The 19,488-nt window shown below is 44.5% G+C and overlaps 1 protein-coding gene across 1 annotated transcript in view; it reads left to right on the top strand.

Moving 5' to 3' along the window:
- Window positions 1-1,690: 1,690 nt before the first annotated feature.
- The window catches only part of T265_09820 (hypothetical protein), a gene marked incomplete at both ends in the record, with an annotated part of 37,068 nt that continues 19,270 nt past the window's right edge, over window positions 1,691-19,488 (top strand). Inside the window, 8 exons of the mRNA XM_009176003.1 lie at window positions 1,691-1,989; window positions 3,944-4,090; window positions 4,134-4,216; window positions 8,424-8,490; window positions 8,557-8,674; window positions 11,921-12,041; window positions 12,093-12,133; window positions 15,945-15,989. Of these exons, the coding sequence (XP_009174267.1) occupies window positions 1,750-1,989; window positions 3,944-4,090; window positions 4,134-4,216; window positions 8,424-8,490; window positions 8,557-8,674; window positions 11,921-12,041; window positions 12,093-12,133; window positions 15,945-15,989 (862 nt within the window). The remainder of the gene's footprint in view (window positions 1,990-3,943; window positions 4,091-4,133; window positions 4,217-8,423; window positions 8,491-8,556; window positions 8,675-11,920; window positions 12,042-12,092; window positions 12,134-15,944; window positions 15,990-19,488) is intronic.

Below are 19,488 nucleotides of genomic sequence, written 5' to 3'. Positions count from 1 at the left end.
AAAGTATCCAACAATATGTCCAGTGGAATTGAGTTTTCCGATGTAGCCGGTGCAGCATGTCCAGGGCGAAGTTAGTTCGCGCGAAGGACCCATGTGGCAGACTGTACGTCCCTTTCGTATATGCGTAACCGTCGGCACTTCCGCCGAAAGGCAGCGTTATTGCCTTTTATGTAGACAGACGTAAATACCGCGTATGCTTTTGAATACAAGATACTTCTCCTCAAACCCGTCTCCTGGTCCTGGCCTCTGCATCTCGACTTCTCCTATCTAGGCTCGGGCAACATGGTTTGTTATGGTATTATCCCAGTCCTCGTGCTTTTTTCGGGTGACACGGCAGCTAGGCACCGAAAGGGTGTTACAGCTGAACTATTTTTCATTTTTCTACTCCGAATTCCTTGGTTCCAGCTACTTCCGCTATAATCTTTGGGCATCACCGGTCAAAGAGGGAACCGCCCAAAGTTGTCGCCTGTGGCAGCCGTATGACAATACAGTATGATACACGCGTCCTTTGAAACCCAGTTAAGGGCCTTTTTGATGATACGAGTGGTGCGAATTGGCAAGCATACCTCTTGTCTTCGATATTCGTGCTATCAATTGTGTTACACTGCTTCTCGAGCTAATGCAACTTCCAAGATAGGTGTAAACTTTCACAACTCTTAGCGTCACTCCTTGAATTCATAGAGGCAGCATGACTGCACTTTGCGGGTGCGAATCACATATCGAAGAGCTGGATGATGTGTTTCAGGTTTTCTAGTAATGCTTGCGCGTCCTGCTGCTTTCAAAAACGAGATGAATGTCATCCGCATATCCCAGGTCAACAAGCTTCTCGCTCAGCGAGATCTGATCGCTGGGATTTTCCAGACTTAAGTTTTCGCCTGCTTATCTCAATAAAAAAGTTAAACAATAAAGGAGAGAATTAACATATTCATTGGGGGAGACCTTTTGGAAATATCCCCACACTCACGCGCTCGCACGCATGTGAATACAGTGTATGATGTATACGAGATTCTATTGCATTGAGATCTGATGTTGAATGCCTACGTCTTTGGAATCAGTGTGCAGGAGCGAGCTGGACCAAGTGGTTAGAACGCGAATTTACTGACCAGAAACCCCGTGGTTCGACTTCCCCTTCTAAGCTTGGACGATCTGGCAGTATCCCAGCCTTCATGCCTCCTTCGTGTGGCACGGCAGCTAGACACCGAAAGGCTGCTACAGCTGAACGATTTATTTTTGTAATCAGTGTACAATGAATAGCTCACAAAGCCCTTCTACAGGTATTCCCGCATTGGTGTTTGCCATTCAACTCATCCAAGAAGCCGTGCGTCTACGCAGGCGGTAGTCAGAGTAGATACGGGGAGTGATACTGTCTGATCGCCCATGCCTAGACATCGGGAATTCAAAGGTGGAGTTGAACGATCACCTGTCTCATTAAAAGGTTTTCTGTTATCCTGTTTGTGATATCAAACATAATCTTGCATAGAACACTACTTGTTGTGGTTTGTTGTACAGTATGCTACCTCTGTGAGACGGGCATTGAGTGGTAACCGTAAGTGAACCTGCTACCTGGCCTGAAAAGGATTTTGTGCGACCGATGCGACGCTTTTGTCAGCGGGACTAGGTGTTTTGCTAATTATATCATGGGATTCTTCGGTTTTAATAGTTCGTGATTAGTTCTTTCACATATTTTCAGCATCGTTGCAAATATTCTATTTTGGATCCCACTGAGTCTAATTAATCATCTGCATCTGTATGACACGACTAGACCTCGGTCCCTCTCTACTCATCGTAGCGGTCATAGTCACATTAACCGAGGAGAGTTGTTTCCCAAAAGTAAGTCATTCTGTTCGTTCATATGTTCTACCTTTGAAGAACCAAGGCCACATCGGAGATGTTCACGCGGATATCGAATATGTTAATCACTTGAACAACTACGAAATCCTCCCACGCCTCCAAAGCATTGTTAACCGCGACTATTTCCATTACTTTGAGGTGAGTTTCGAACAACTAGTGCCTGTTGATTCACCGATTTGTTTTCCTTTGATATCATTTCGCAGTCCACTAAACTTTTCGGGAAGCACTTGGTGAGAATATTCCGTAGTTGCTAGGTACATTCCCCTGTTTGACAACACATGTTTTCCGCTGTTTTGTATGTCCACGTTTTCTAGATCCATCTAGGTGATTGCACCCCTTCCCCGACTTTCTCCTAAGTATGGAAACCGCTCATCACTTCAGTCCTGTGCCGTTAAATTTTCTCAGAAACTGATACCTTTTGATAGACCACCTCCAACTATCAACAACGATCAACCTAGGTTTCTCCTTTGAACGAGAGATGGCGAGATGGCTCAGTGGTTAGAGCGCGAATTTACTGACCGGAAGGTCGGTGCTTCGAAACCGACCTTCTCATTTCGGCTTCCCCTGTCTAGACATGGGCAAGTTGGCAGTATCGCAGCCTTCGTGCTTCCTTCGGGTGGCTACGTAGCTATGTAGCAGATAGACGATAGGTAAAAGCAAGTTGGGTTGCTGTTACTGCTTTCGGTGCTTTATATATGAAATTCAGGAGATACGATCTATTCTGTTGCTTTTTGAACTTCATGGATCGTAAAAGATCAATGCAGAAATTTATTTACCGTTTATAATATGCCAGCATCGGTCTTCGTGACAACGATCAAATGAAACTTAACGTAGCCTTATAGGGATCCCGTAAACAGCTGCACATTTACTACAAGGACTTACCATGAAGTGACATACGCCAAACACAGAAAGAACGGTCTTGGTGCCTACCATCTAAATCGACTATAGACTGAACTTAACGTGCAAACCATCGATCGAGTGAACAGTTTGACACTGTGTGGTAAGCTGAACTTCTGATATAAGGCAAGATAGACGATCTATCGGGCTACACTTCCTCCTCGGTTCAGGCCCAGTTTCTCGTCTGCAAGATTTTTTGTCCTTAAGAAAAATAATCGCTCAGCTGTAGCACCCTTTCGGTGCCTAACTACCATGCCACCAGGGGGAGGTATGAAGGCTGGAATACTGCCAAGTTGACCAAGCCTAGACAGGCGAAGTCAAGAGGCAGAAGTCGGTTCGAACCACAGACCTTCCGGTCAGTAAATTCGTACTCTAACCACTGAGCCAGCCCATTCTTATGAACTCAGTTGCTTGTGGCGGTATCAACAAACCTAGTCTGTGTATGGTGATGACGACTGTGCGACTACGTACGTGAAAATTTCAAGCGTTTACTTCCAGAACCCCCTGCTGCATCCATGCGTAAATTGTGCAAACGTGGTCAGAATATAGCGAAAACATGATGTTTGATAAACGTGCACAAATTTTGACCGTTTTTTGCAGCGTGTATAGAATTCCGCTTACTGGTCCAAAAGAAAGTGAAGATCTTCTGGTAGTATCAACACATGCTGATTCCACACATACCACCTAGGTAGTATGTAGACAAGATAAGTAGAAAAACAGTGATAAAGTTAAGAAGGACTGCTTGGAAAGTGATTGGAATACTAAGTGAATTGGATCAACAAACGATATCTCAGTGAGGACTCGACTCTTTTCTTCACTCTTGAAACCCCCACTGGACTTGTGGGACTTCTATTACTTTCATTACGTGAACCACGTACCAGTTGGCTCAATTCAAAGGCAATAGTTCTCTTTAACCATACTGTCTTCTTCCAATTCTCCGCCTTTAAATGCACTAGTCTACTCCTTTGGCGGAGTTATATTTCCGTGGGACAATCTTCACTGGCTATAACAGTGACACAATTGGGCTCGCATGTTCTTTGTCTAGGAGTACTATAGGTCAGGTTGAATCGTTGCAAGCACATTCATGATCGTATGGGCGGCTAATCCGGGTGGTGTAGGTCTGTTTGAGTATCTTACAGCACGGAGACTATCATTGACCTGTGTTAACTGGTTCGCGTATCCCCTCTGGTTGCAGATTAATTTGGCACGAGGCTGTCCATTTTTCTCCGAACCAGCCGGTTGTCGCACGTCAGATTGTCATGTGAGCAATTGTCGTGTGGAGGAGGTGCCTGTTGGATTGCGAACGGAAGCGATGCTTCATCCTTCGAATGCGCACCACAAGGTAGGATGCGTTTGCTCCACTAAACTGTCATGACACTCTGTAGTATGATAAGGCGTACAATACAGGCGAATCTGCAGCCCATGATGATGTTGACTGCGAACTGGGCAAACTGGACAGCTCTCTGAGGTATGTATCGCTTATACTAGTCACGCTTAATATATATTTTCAACTGATTTTGGTATTGAAATCTAATTAATAAGGAAAATAAGAAAAGCTGGTGTAGCTGTCTAGACCGGCACCACCGGCATCACTTGATTGTGACTCATACAGATCAGCTAAGAAAGCTCAGTCCAACGTGGCCTCCACCTTAACTGATACTTACCAGTTAAACCTAAGATCATCAGTCATGTTGCTCCTTAGTCACCAGTTACACTTGACTTAGGTGCAACGTGTCGACGTTGATCCGTTTGTGTGCACTTCCAACGACCATGCCTTTCACATTCGAAATTTTGAGCAACTGGCATGGAGGTTGTATTTTTATCTGACATTTTGGTCAGATTACTACCAAAGGGATTCCCGCCAATAAATTTGACACCATATGAACGGGCAGAGATCTATACCGATAAGGGAAATGTAGCGAACAATTACTGGGTGGAATACCGCAACATATGACTTTTGACGCATTCTGAAAACTTGTGACTAGTGCCTTCAAACGATATGCATGACAATCCTGACTGACGCCTGTCAAATTAATGACTAAAAGTAAATAAATTTGTTCAAAAGTCTGACAGGTGTTGTATATTCATCGCATACACATGGCAACTAACAACGAAATTTATACGCAGATGGTTGGTGGGTCTCCATTCAACCCTGCACTGACGATCTTGCAACCCAACTGCCAAGCTCGGCGAACAGACCAACAACCAAATGGTTGGTGCTTATGGTCGTGTTCATCCGGAAAATTACGCGTTCAGCACCTTTTACACTTCCTGAAAAAACGGATCACTATAGGCCGCCGCTTTTTTTCGTACTATCAATTGACCTCTGTGGTGTGTCAACCAAAACAACAAAGTTCATGTGTTCAATCAATTGGAGGAAGTTTTAGACCGATCGGGAAATCATATTTTCGGAAACGTTTGGTAAACGATCGGTGGATTAACGGCTTTAATTCGACACGTTAACCTCGTCAGGCCAAGTGAATTAGCTTTCAGGTTGGTTGGGTTTTGAGGCGGATAAAGAACCAAGTAAACGACGTTTCTTTTACCCAGCAGAATAATTCCGGAAAGTCAGTTACAGTTAATGGGATCTGAAGAGAACGATTCCCAGTTGCAACATATTTTATGCACAGTCAATTAAATCGCATCTGACTGCTTATTTCTTCCCATACTAAACTGAATGGTCATATAAAAGCGGACGTATTCGCAAACCTACACTAGGTTATGTTGCGTATAAGTTAGCATGAGTAGCTAGGTCAGGTGGTATAGCTAAAGCAGAGAACGTACTGACTGTCGGTGAAAAGTTCTATTGTTTGGCATGCGTGGCTAAATCTTACGGTCAGTGGACTTCCAGCGGAATGAATACTTTTCGGTTTTAGACATTTCGGTCGGCTAAATACTTGTTCCAAGGGAACAGCGGTGAGAACGTAGATAAGCTCCGGTGGATTTGGTGGACTAGATTAGTTCCCGAATCCAATGGCCCTGGTGGCGTTGCTGATCACCTGTTCACTATGTGTTTCTTGCTGTAATGTAGGTTGCGCTTGGTTGTGCAAAGACTAGAGGTGAACCCCATACCAAAGCCTGGTGGCACTGTGAGTGGCTTCAAAATACAACGACTTTCCCTTGCAAACCTGGCGACTGTAGTGACCAGAAAGCAAACCGGGTCCCTTATTGTTAAAAAGCTCTTCACCGGTTGTTGGCGTGTGTTTGCCTCACTTGCGACCCTTAGCCAAGGCATCTGCATGCGCAATCTTTACGACTATCTACCAAGTATCTTTCAAATACCCGGTTACCTAACTTTGGTACATGACGAATCCAGGTTCCTCAATCGGAAGCTCCTAAGTGGCTCTATCACAGCAGACCGACGGACAACTCGGATCCCCGGGCTTTTCGATAGCCGTAAGTAGCCGTATTAACAAAACCTATCGCTTGGAATCCAGTATCCCCAATGTTGTCAGTGGCTCGTTTCAAAGGGACTTCTGAATTTGACTGTGGTAGCTGTTTACGCTATCGCCTCTGTTTCAGACCCAACTATAGAGGACGAATTTTACGAACAACTGCAGCAGATGGAAGACAAGAAGAGGCCGCTTGGTGTTTATTACTGACTGAATCGATCGAGTTTGTGGATAAGATGACAACATGTCGCACACTTGGGTTCGGATTGGGTCGGTTGCAAACTCAAACTTCGCTTCTGCTAGTCAGCTAGTTGTTGCCAGTACCTTTTTTCAGTAACATGCTTATTGACATGCTACCTTCCAAATAGACTGTATTTTGGTGTGCGCAGGATGAGATGCAGATTCCGAAGACGCAGGTGGTTTAGATCACACGCTCGTGCAAATCACGACTGAACTCCATCTCGCTGCTAGACAAAGGACGTACCGTGCAAAGCGCACCAGCACATACCACTTGACCACCAGCAGAACCAACGCAATTCCCACACTATAACCCTCAGATTGAACACTAACTGCTCTAGCTTGAGTAACTGGTTCAGATAAACGGTCTGTAAAACAAGCCCCTGTAGACCAGCTAGCTATCACAAGGACCGGATATCTGAGGGGACAGTTTCTCCATCCATAAAGGCAATGGTAGTCAGTATCACCAAATCGGCTGATTTTCGCACGCTCCGGTGAAAAGCCGCTCGATTAGCCTGTAGAGATTAAGTCTCATGCCGGTCGGCCATAGTATCGTAAATGAAATGTAACTCAGTAAACTTTTCGCCTCATATGCTTCGCTTTCAGGGAAGTGTCGGCCTCAAAATTATTTGGTGCGTGGTGCAAATAGAGAGAGTCTGAACAACTATGGCGACATGATGTTTAGATAGGTAGAGTATTTCAAACTTTTAACCAAAGACGCCAGAGTACGCTGATGATATCGTTCTGTTAGGTGATGACCTAGAAGAACTCAAACGTGTACTAAATAACGCAACTCACTAAACAACGCTCGTAGAATTGAAAATTGACACGTGCATGCACCTACCTGCCTGACCTCTAAACATGAGAGGAAGTATCCATTGACAGGATCCGAAACCGATGTTGTGATCCACTGCATCTATTTAAACTTTATCGACAGTATCTACAATGGTCTGGACATCTGTAGGGCAGGATAGATGCCGAAATCGCCAAACTAACCTAAACCCCTACACCCTGTCAAGGATAGTTTTCTTTTCACCTCGAATGACGACTGAAAGCCTGCCTCAGTACGTTCAAGAGCAACATGGAGCAATTCGGTCACCATGTGGTCCACAGTGTCCGTCACTGGAGCCGACACAGGGTCGCGATTTGTGAAGACCTGGTAGTCGATTGCATTTCCGGAGCGGTGTGTATCTAATTTTGTCTCTGGAGATAGTCGCCGTAAATTTAAAAAGCGGTTTATGACACGCCTTGAATATCGTTTGCAAATTTTGTGAGACTAGCTGTTGTTATGACAATATGATTTGAGCTTTGAGTTGAGTATGCGGAGTTTGGTCGGTTTAGATCGCTTTGAACAGAAGTCACTGTGGTGTGAATCTCGATCCCCGCATTGAGAATTCCGCATTTTTCAGATCTGTTCTGTACCCAATGTATAGTGTTGTGGTGAAGCTCTCTTATCAAAAGTGAAACGTTGCACAGCAGTGAGTCTATCGACTGTTTACATAACTTCACGGGTAACAGGATGTAAATTTTCTGTATAAACCGTTCCATGCGTTGGATGGTTGTTTCTGCTTCCAGAAAGAGAGGACTGATTTCCTATACATCCCTGTGGTTGTGATTTTGCATCTTTTGAAATAACCAGCGTATTTTTCTCCGACTGAATTAACTTTATAGCCCTTGAAATTTTTTTGTTTAGACTCTGTAATCCCCTCAGATGTGTATCTTGAGTTTCAATAGCATGCCTGGCGTCACAGTGGGATCCATGGAGTTTTTACTAGAAGTTGGTTAGTCTCATGTAACAGACTTCGACTTAATAGTCCCGACAGTAATCACGTTTTGGCATGGATACCAGCAGAGAGAGTATTGTTAGCGAAAGCTGTCTTCAAAACCTTTACTATCCTTGCATTCCCATCTCTGACTGTAGGGCGATTGATTTTTCTACCCTCACTAACGTCCCAGTGCCAATATGTTAATTCATGTTTCAGAGTTGTTTGGCCGCTCCTGTATTGTGGTTTGTTTACCCACAATTAATGGGTTCTTTTGTTTCAGCGAGGAACGACGAACAATCCTGGGTAACTGGACCCTACAGATCGGNACAACTTTTGCGACATGGACGGTAAGCTGCCGCATTTTTACTCGTCCATTGGCTCAGTGGTCAGAGCGCGAATTTACCGATCTGCAGGTCCGTAGTTCGAATCCGACCTCTGCCTCTCGACTTCCCCTGTCTAGGCTTGGGCAACCTGGGAGCATCCCAGCCCTCGTGTTTCATTCGTGTGGCATGGCAGCTAGGTACCGGAAGGGTGCTACAGCTGAACGACTATTATATTACACCGTCTCACCATCGTACGTTTTTGATGTATGGCAATTGGTTCCATGGCACCAAGCGATAGCAACGTGGAGCGAATTACGAGTTCACGCGTTGGTCAAGGACAAAATCACTCTTTCGCCTTGGAAGAACCAATTCTACTTTTCCCTACGGCACTGTGGCGTCAATTTCAATCTGGCTATCAGTTTCGAACTCTAATCAATGCTAGCTTCTGCTACAACAGACAGTAATCACGACAATCAATTTATTGAGCCGAACACAGTTGGATATAGAAATAATCTGCTATCGATGTTCGTTTTTTGGTACATTAACACAGGCCATATATATATCACCGCAGATCGCTTTTAACCCGAATTCGTGGTATACAACTGATTGTTGTCGGCGTAACCTATTCCAAAAGATAGATCCGCTTATTTTTTCTTGCGGTCCCCTTCCCCAACTAACCAAACAGCCGACAGTAGCTTCTCAAGTTCCCCGTTCACGTTGGCATGTTTGTTTCCGTTCTCCAAATGTGTATCATTTAATGGCTGCATTAGTCGGTGGCTTCGTTATACCTGGGTTTTTGCGAACGATTGATAGCCGTCCAACTGCCATCAAAAGACAGATTGTTCTTTAATGCTGGGTAAATGAGCCCAACAATATGACCGAAATTATCCTATGTTCGCTTATGAAAGATGTGCAAGTCTCCTGAAAATTTAACGAGTAAGGTACACGGAATAGACTCGAGCTGTCTTACTGAGGGCTTATTGGATTTTAGGACCAACAAACGACCGATTATACACGCAAAGCTCGAAAAGGCTCTGTGGCTAAGGCGCAGACTTACCAACTGAAAGGTTCTTGGTTCGAACCCACTCTCGGCATCTTGGCCGCTCCTATCTGTGCTTCCTTCGAGTAGTATATCAGCTAGGCACTAAAATGATGTCACAGCTTAGTGATTATTTGATCATTATCACATTATTTTTGAAGCCTTATCAAAAGGGAATTGAAACAGCAGTACTCGACCAATAACCTGATTCAGGGCTCTGAAGATTTTAACTGCATTGCTAAAACCGTTGTCAGTTACCGTTAGTTCGGTTCTGTAATGACCGAACCAATGATTTGCGGTACCTACCGATTTAGAAAGTCCCAATAAATGGTGAGCATGTATCCACCTACTGACCGACCTGTCTACTCTGTTTATCCTCATTTGAGATGTCCTGCGAGTGAAGCCCATCTAAAGTGAAAAGCCGAGATGCATCGTATAGCCGTTTCATCTTTATTGTAAGCCATCAGCAATGTGTGCCCCACAAAAGCCAGTGATTTTCGAGCCCGCCACCTCCTTTGCGTTAGTTTGAACACTTGATCATTCTTACCTAACACAGCTACACGCAGTTCGTCCTGTGTGATGACGGCTGTTGTGTATGGAATCGGAGAATTCATTGCCGATTAACCTGTGCTGTTTTTAGGTGAATTACTTTAGAAACGTTATCTTACTGGTTTTACAAAGTGTTCCTTTCATTGTCTGGTGGAACGAAACTAAAGCAATGAAGCATGTCGATTATTTCGTTACAATTCGGTACGTGTGTGAATGTTCTGAATCGAATCTTGTGAGCAGTTTTCTGTATAATTTTTTTCATATTTCAGACATGATTTCCCGAATATAGGTTGATCATTCATCTGTTTATAGCGATTCTGTTGCATAGCCGACTCGCTGCATAAAAGGCTAGAACAATTTTGGAAACTTCCTTTTTATGTCTGGTTTCAGTGCCACTGGTCCACGGTCCTGAAAGAACCGAACTCGTTGATCTAGCTAATCGCCCTCTTTTTGCGTCGAGATCATCACAATTCCGAATAGCACTGAGTAATTGAGGATTCAGGGTATATACAGTCATACACTACTCATAAAGTTGCTAAAAAGTCTTACCTGGCGACGGAGGGTCTAAGAAACTGATGATATGTGCTTCACACAGTGTTGAGTATGTGTAGTACGGCAGCGAAGGATCAGTGTTCTGCGTCGATTTCGCGCTGTCGATGGTAACGTGTTCCTGGATGTTCCGGTCGAGTGACACACTACACTTCATACCATTGGGATTTGTTTGTACCAGTGTGCATACAAAAAGGGTACTTCCATCTCTAATGTTGAGGAAGTTTGTATAAATCGTTAAAGAGTCCTCGAAGTCGGCAAATACCATATGAAAAAAAATCGTTCAGCTGCAGCACCTAACCGCCATACCACCAAGACGAAGTACGATGGCTGGATAATGCCATGAAAAAAAATCGTTCAGCTGCAGCACCTAACCGCCATACCACCAAGACGAAGTACGATGGCTGGGATAATGCCATGTTGTCCAAGCCTAGACAGAAGAAGTCGAGAGGCAGAGGTCGGGTTCGAACCACGGACCTTTCGGTCACATTTCCGGAAAAAGCCAACATCCTGGATAGAGGTGACCTTACATGGTGCACAGAACCGTTGACAGTGCAGTTTAGTTCGATCAGAGTTTTCTCATTTGGGAAGATCGTCTTAGATTAAATCCACATGGGAGTCAAGTGATGTTCGTTGGTCGTAGTAGTGCCCGAATATTGAAATATCAGATGGAATTAACATTACTGAACCAGAGCTGAAATGTCTCCTACGATTACCAGCTCATCACTCCACTTACTCGAGACAAGGCATGAAGTTTACTCTCTCAGTTAGCACGGCTCGTGACCTGACGGTATTATTCCAACATCCCATACGTCGTCGTTTCTTTCGGCAACTCTCACCATCGCACCTCTTAGTCATGATTCGCGCAAATAGTAGCTGAAGGTCTTTGCCCGGTAGTAATATTCTTGTATTAAGGTTTTAGGTTTTAGTGTGAATTCTAGACTAAAATGAGAGCACTTGCTGATTGTATATTGAAATCACACTTTCAAGGCGGACTGTGTCGGAGAGAGGCGTGGGCATGGGTTGTATGTCGGAAGGGGAAAACGGGACAGCGGAGTTTGTAAACCACTCCACGAAGTCATAGTAAATGTGGGATGTTCTGCGGACAGGGACGTTTCAGTTTGTGATACGGTGGATCTGTTCGCAATTTTGTGGCGGACGTCGCTGACTGAACATCGTGAGAATGGTGAATTCACCGCGGGACTGGTTTCTAGTGTGGTTATTCACTGTGATGTCGAGTTTAACATACACTGAATTCACTCTCCAAGGTACTATAATCTCCGTATAATATAGCATCACATTTCTATTTGACTTTAGATCCAACCTCGGAAAACATGATTTGGGTTGATTTGTTGAAAAACCCGGAACAGTTTACCGGTTACAAAGGAGTGTCTTCAGCCCGGATCTGGCATATGATTTACGCCGAGAATTGCTTCAAGTAGGTGGTACCTGCTCATCCATCGATACTAATAAATTTTTTCCAATCTAGTGAGGATTCTTCTGGACCTCGCACGCTCGGTCCAAGTCCCGGTAGGTTTCCCAAATCTCATTATTGTGGTTAAGTTTACCACTGTTTTCCCACTACGGCGAATGACCTCTTGTATTTTTCAGATACCACTTTCTCAAGCTTTAAGCAGCAACTGGAATGGGAGCATTGGGAATAATGTCTCAGACCGCTGGTCTCACACTACGTAAAAGTGTTTGAACGGTGCTAATGGCGAAGACAGTCAATCAGTGAGAGACAAGACGAACATCATGATAAGAACAAGTATAGCAATCAAAGGCAGTTGCCAGTGATCGGTCCTGAATAGTCAAAATAGATTGACCTTGTTGCTAGAAAACTCTGTGAACACAGATCGAGCTAGACGGAGTAAGTTCGTGTCACGTAACACGACGCTGAGTGAATACAGCAGTTTAGATGATGACTCGCTTGGATCTCGCCTGTGTTAATCGATATAGGCGGAAAGCTTATTAGTTAATTGGGTTGTAAACTGAATCTTATGGTAAGTTTCCACTGATTCGGGAAACACAGTACGCTAACACAGCTAACAACCTCTTTTGCCTTCGGGACTGTCACCAGACATGATTGAATCTTTATGCAACATAGAACTATGTCGATGAGTTTCGGTTCTATCAGCCCGATTCCAAGTTTTCTGCAGGAGATAATCCGGCTGCCGGATTTCCATCATACGTAGTTCTTGTTTGAAACTGCTTTTCATCCGCTCAACAGCCACTCATGCATGGCTGTAAAAATCAGGTTGTGATCCAACAACCCTATCTTGTAGAGCTTAAAAGATTTGTGCATCTGACCGTATAGAGGATAAAGAAGAGTTTTTAACCAAAGCCTAACTAGCTAGTGGCTATCCATAAAAAGTTCCGAGTCCACAATCGTCATTTCCAGTTGACGTAGGACGAAACTGACGGCTGGCAAGAAGTCACACTGCACGCATCCTCGTGACCAGCCGAAATCGCACCCTTTGAAAGCGCACTGAGCATAAGCTGTACATGATTTCTTCCCGCATCTTTCAGTCATGTGCATAAAGGCAGCAAAAAGTGTGGTTTTACTGATCCGCTTGAAATACTACGTGATATAAATTGCAGCGGAATGAAAAGTTATTTCTACCCTTCTCGCGCTAGCGATTACCGCCTTGGCAGTTGGCAATACCTTCATTCGGTAACACGTCAAGGGATATCTGGATATCTGACGAACAAGTGGGAACATTGAACTGCACGTAGTTGGTATGAGCCGTCGCTTTGCTTGTTTGGCTTCTTTTCGATGCTGAAAACTCCCGGGTTTCGTTGCTAAAATATATGCGGACACTGACAAAAACCTGGATTTTATTGATACCGGTCATATGCCTAATCGTTTGTTTTCTTTGATACGATCACTTCAAGCAGTTCCCTCATTGACAGAAACCAGTTTCGTTCCCTTTGAGCCACAACACTCCTTGGACTAGGTTGAGACGGAGCAAAAGCGCACCAAGTTGTACTGCTTGTGGTTCTGAGAGTCAGCGAGGCAGATGGTCAATTCGCATGTGCTCCTGTGGACTAAAATGTTCTACCGTCTCCACTGCTACTTTGGAGCATACTACCGTCATTCAACACGGTCAAGTTTAAGTACGTTAAACAAGCGTACGAAAACGTGGTTGGAGCTGGTCAGCTGCTCTCAATACTCGGCGCAATCTGGCGACAAAAATCATCTACTAATTTGCACGGATTCAACAGCATTGACGGATGTGCGCAATATCCAAGAGTAGCAGTCAGGGTTTATCGCATACTCGTCAGTACCCTGAACACAAACTCCGTTCTTCTATGTAAAATGTTGGCAGATGCGTAGCGACTGCCCGGAATAGCATGCCGTGATGTGCATCTCTACTGCTATTTAAGCCTGGGCGACCTGGCAATATCTCGGGCCTTGTGCTCCCTTCGAGTATCATAGCCTCTAGGTGCCGAAAGGGTGCTACAGCTGAACCGTTATTTTTTACTAGTCTTTCTGGGGAAGGAGGTACCTTATCTCCTCTGGTGCAGATAACCTTGAGACTGGACCATTTCGCTCTGTTTCCGGAAACTTCGGCGAACGGTACTCTGCTTTAGTGACGATTACCTGACAGATGACGCGCCAAAGGCCACCTTACAGAGCCGGCAGCCACATTGGGTCCACTGTTGATGATTTGGAGGATCGTGCTGATAGAACCAATATGTAGGTCAACAGATTCCTGTCTCAGCTGCGATGGCAACCATGCAAACCGGACAGAAAGTTGTCTGCGTGAAAATTTTCCGGAGTCAGCGAGACAGCGTGTCATTGTGGTCGCTCTACAACCCAATCAACTAGCGTACTTGTCATCTTCGGACATCGCTAGTCACGTGGTTCGAACGAGTCACAGTCCATACCCGCAGGTTTCGTTTGCTCATTTTGAGTCCGTGAGACGAACTTCATTCGTCCAATCATCTGCAAGGTATTGAGGATCAATCGGCTACAGTCTGGTTTGTGCTTTGCAAGCTTTCGAGTCACGGCGTCGAATTGCGTTTTTCTGAGCTGATTTGACGTTCTCGTTTTAGCATGCATCTCGTTTCTAATGCATCTGTTGTTTTCGCGGCACTCGCTTTTGAACTCATTTCCATGTAGCGTAATCAGCAGCTGTTGAGAAGACTTTTCGGAATGCTTAGATCCCGCTGTTTTTACTGAGTGGACCAGGAAACCTTGCTATTTCAATCGTTTCAGTGTGACTAACCTGATGCAGGTTCGATAGCCTCATAGGGAAAGAAGGCCGTTGTTCTGATTGTTAAGACGGCTTCACGTCCTTCTGGGATTACTATGCTTTTCNTGATTGTTGAGACGGCTTCACGTCCTTCTGGGATTACTATGCTTTTCCCGTCTCATCCCAAATAACTCATGCACCTAGTTTCCTTGGTCCGTTCTCACAAGATTGGTCACCATGTTACTCGAATTACGTCTCTTGCGTTTGCGATTCTACTTGTGCGCCTTCGCCGCACACATTCATTTTCGTTATTAGAAAATGCTTGGATCGAGATGTGTTGTTCGATAATCCTACGTGACGGACCCAATGGAACAAAGACTTTATGGGGGACATCTGGCTGTGCATTCTGAGCTTTTATCGATCTCTGTTCCAGCGTTTAGCGTTGGCGGAAATATCCATGAAAGCTTGTCAGCACACATCGATCAAGTCGGTGTTGATACTGATTGCTCACAGTCACAACCACGGTCTGTATTCAAACATACCTTAATGCTTCAACTTTTACGCTCATCTTCGCGGTAGACATTGGGATGTGCGCAAAACAGCTCAATTGTCAGCTGTGTCGCGCCTGTTGGATGGGTCAGTCGCTCAAGTTAACGTAGGCACGTGGTCACAACCCAGACCAAATGTATACAGAGTGACCGAGTGAGAAGTAATAAAAAACATACTTTTCTTGCTAGGACCTAGTATATGGAGTCTTTGACATTCATGGGATGTCTGTTGTTCGAGGCTAATGAACCCCTATGAGATGCCACCATTCTTTCTTAATAGAGGAAGGATGGAACAAAACCCAACTGGTCATCATTTCAAGCATTAAACCAGTTGTGCAAGCACGATGGCCTGCAATGCTCGTGTTACACGGACTCACTTTTAGTCCAGTGCGAAATCACTAAGCTGAATCAGAATGTGTAATGGAAAGTGTGTCACCCATGTAGTCGGACGTGCCACTTTCATTCATTTCAAATGTGGCTATAGCCGACTCGCAAGAAAACAAACGCAAGTAAGACGAGTAGATGGCCTGATGGACGTACAGCTATGTAGAAATCTATGCATGATGGACCCCCCTTTTTTATTGATCTTTCCAGTCAAATCAGAAACAGCTCCCTCGTTACTTCTGGGCCATCAATCGGGTAAGTTTCGGTAATTCAAACCGGCTTTGCGTGTGAACGGGTTTAGGTTCCCTGAGAATCGACTGGCCGACGCTGCTCTGTGTGGGATTTGCCATTTTCCTTGTGTATACGCAATCGGGTGTTCGAATTTTCCGCTTCTATTCTCATCGCTAGCCCACATATTTCTCCGTATACTGGTTCCCGGTTTTCCTACCCCTTTTATCCTCCGTCACTTTATCTTTTTCATAGACATTTGCACTTGATACCACCGACGATAATCACGGCGGATTAGAAGACCATTTGAGTCAAGTTGGCCACACCCTCTACTTAGGTGTGGAATCAAATGCAGATACAGTTCCACCAAGACTATCATTTTACTGGTTGAATACATACCTTATAGTCCTAGTGGACCATTTCCAAGGTCTAGGTGTTACAGAAGCGTACTCTGTGATCGCACATACACCACCACCATTCTATTATCCTCATGAAGTGTTTCTAATTCCTTATGCTACAATTTAGTTTCCTTCCTTCAGCCGTGAGGTCATCATCATCGACAGCATAACATCAGTGTTCAACACTGATACTTCGCTGCTTCACAGCTTTAGTTTTTTTTGAAAGCCTCATTGTGGAGAAAAGAATAAACTGGACGGGGAAGGGACTTAGTTCTAGCCTGCCACAATCATTCCAAAATGCCTACAACTTCAGCTCCTCGTTCAGACAATCGGTAGAACCTGACAACAGGAACGCCATTGACATCGATTAGCATCCATATGCTGCAGTTTCCTTAATCAGGAGATCACACGAACACCATCTTGGAAGGCCAGTCCTACGAACAGCACTCAGACTTTCGACAATCCACCCATAATATTCTGTCAAGTAAAAGGTTGACCACCTCTCCACTTGCACCGCTCTGAATTGGGCACGGAAGACAACACTGTTCGCCAAATGATTATCGGCATACACAATACCACAGCTTCTGATGCTGGACATATTCCTCGATTGAAATTCCCGTTGAACAAAGTCAACACCATGAGCCTCAGATGCGCTGAGTCTGCCCACTTGTACCATTCAGATCTCCGGTAACCACAACGATATCTGAACTTTCAGCCCACCTGTAGCTTCACAAAAGTTGTCTTTGATGGTGCCAGGACTACAGTCGGTTGGGACGGTTAGGAAAGATTCACGAGAAACGAGCAACGATGAACTCCTTGTGCGAATCCATCGCGAACGTGCCAGACGTGTTTCACAAAAATTGCTTGATTACCCTAAAAGACGCACTTGAAATGTACGTGTTAACGGATCGTCCCCGACAGTAAGTTAAAAAGCAACCGCCGACGTTTGCCCGGAACGAAGTCACACGAGCTGCTTCCAACCAGAAACAAAAGGGTGTTCAGAAACCTGCGGAAGATTAGAAGTTACTTTAGTGTAACCAGCAGATAAGGACTGCATGTCCATGACACTGAACGAACAAGGTCACGTTGAAATAGTCAAGCAGTTATTTACTGTTACGGCGACCGCCCAGATTATTTAGGATCCTATTTGATAGTTGGTCAACGAGACCGACACTCAGAAAATTACAAGTAACAATTAGGAGAGAAAACGGTAGTGGACGACATCAACGTTACCTATTTGATAGTATAATGTTGAGGCTTTAATCGGACATTTATTATCCTAAGCACAGCTTTGTGATCGCAGGCCTCAACATCCAAGCCAACAAGAAGAAATGAATGTATGGTATTGTTGCATTGTGTAGGCTTCCACCAGTGGTTACCTTGGTGCACTCAGTTTCCTTGGTGTGTCCACATCATATTCAAGTTTTTGGACCACTCATCGTAAGGGAGAAAAACAAGAGAGGTAGCCGGATAATGACTACCGAAGGGAAGGTCTTTAAAATAAAAAAAACATTTCGAGACTTTCTGAGCACTGTGAGTGATTATTTGAAGAGCCAATCGTAGTCTAATGTCATCGCCTGGTCAACAAAACGCAGAAATACAGGAGTGTATAATACTACTCAAACACAACACGCTGACAGACCGTTACACCGTTGTGAACCGTTGGTGACGAAATGTTTGCAATATTTGTTTCTGGAGATAGTCTAGTCAGTAATCTTGAGGTTATTCAAATACTGTAATATCCAGCTAAGATGACTATCGGTGTGCACCTCATTATCTCACCATTGCCTGCTTTTTGTTGCCTACAATTGCACCTCCATCCAAGTAAGATACGTCGCCCATGCTTCTGCTTGAGAGACGACTTTCGGTCGGACCAATCTTCATATTGTGGGTGGCCTATATAATAGAAATTCTTGTCTCTCCCGTTCCCTCCGTTATTTTCTGCGTGAGATTGCTAGGGATGTTTGCAGTTTAATGACTGCACAAAAGCCTCCGAAAGTAAGAATTTAGGTCTGTTATCGTAACTGCTTGCTGGCGCAGTTGACGTTTTCCCGACCACATACAATTCACATCCCGACGGACACCGTTGTTCTCCAGAACGATATTTTAAGTCACACCTCATTATTATGCACCCTTCGTCTGAGGCTCGCGAAGAATCCTCAGCCGAACGACCGTAAATCAAAAGAACCACACACAAACGATGATTTTTCGACCGTTTCCATGCGCCCTCCAATTGATCAGATATATTAATTGGTTGTGAAGCTCGCAGGTTTGGATTATGTTTGATTTACAAACTGCACTGACCGAACTCCTCAAGTTGTCATTTGAACATTCCCGTCCTCGTCAAAATGCTGAGACATTTCCCTTGTTGCTCCCCTTAGGCGTCACTGGGACGTTTTGCTGGTCTCCCATTAATTACTGCCGTTCATGTCACCTGCCTAGAGCATCTCTTGTGAAACGTCCGGGTGTGATCTTACCAGGCCACCCCAGTTGGTTTTGATACATCCATTCTGCTTTTTGCGTTGAACCTTTTCCCATCTGCCCATTCCTATCAGTGTTATTTGTCCGTTTTTGCCTGCGGCCTCCTCCCTCACTGATTTTACATTCCCATGTTCTCTTCAGGGGACACTGGAGGAGATAAGTAACCTAGTTTCGGGAGCCCATATTTACTATTCGCTGGTTTAATACAGTCCCAAAGAATTCCCTGATAAAAGTTTCAGTGAGCAAACACCTTCACTCTCATTTCAAATTCACGATTCAACCTCCACCAGTTACTTACTAGGTTACCTTCACTGCATGAACCCGTTCCAAATGCAAACGGCAATGTGCCACACTTTCAACTTATCGTTTTAGGATCGGTCCCAATCCACTGCGTGCTAGCTTCGAGTAATATTTTTTCATGCAAAACATAAGAATATCAGTGTGATGAATGGCAGCGAGGAACATGTCGGTAGCCAATGTTGTTTGAATGGTTGTCGGTTTCTTTGCCGATCTGAGCAGTTTCTTTTGAACTTTTTTCGTCCCATGTATGTTTTTAGATAGTATCGTAAATTTTTGTGAAATTTCATATCAGGCCGCACAGCGCTTCACTTTACTGGGTTTGAAGTGTTAACACTCATTGATTTGTC

The sequence above is a fragment of the Opisthorchis viverrini genome (genome assembly GCF_000715545.1).
Source record: "Opisthorchis viverrini unplaced genomic scaffold opera_v5_306, whole genome shotgun sequence".
In the NCBI taxonomy this organism is placed as follows: domain Eukaryota; kingdom Metazoa; phylum Platyhelminthes; class Trematoda; order Opisthorchiida; family Opisthorchiidae; genus Opisthorchis; species Opisthorchis viverrini.
The sequence above is the reverse complement of the archived record's forward strand: the minus strand, read 5'-3'. Positions and strand labels throughout refer to the sequence as shown.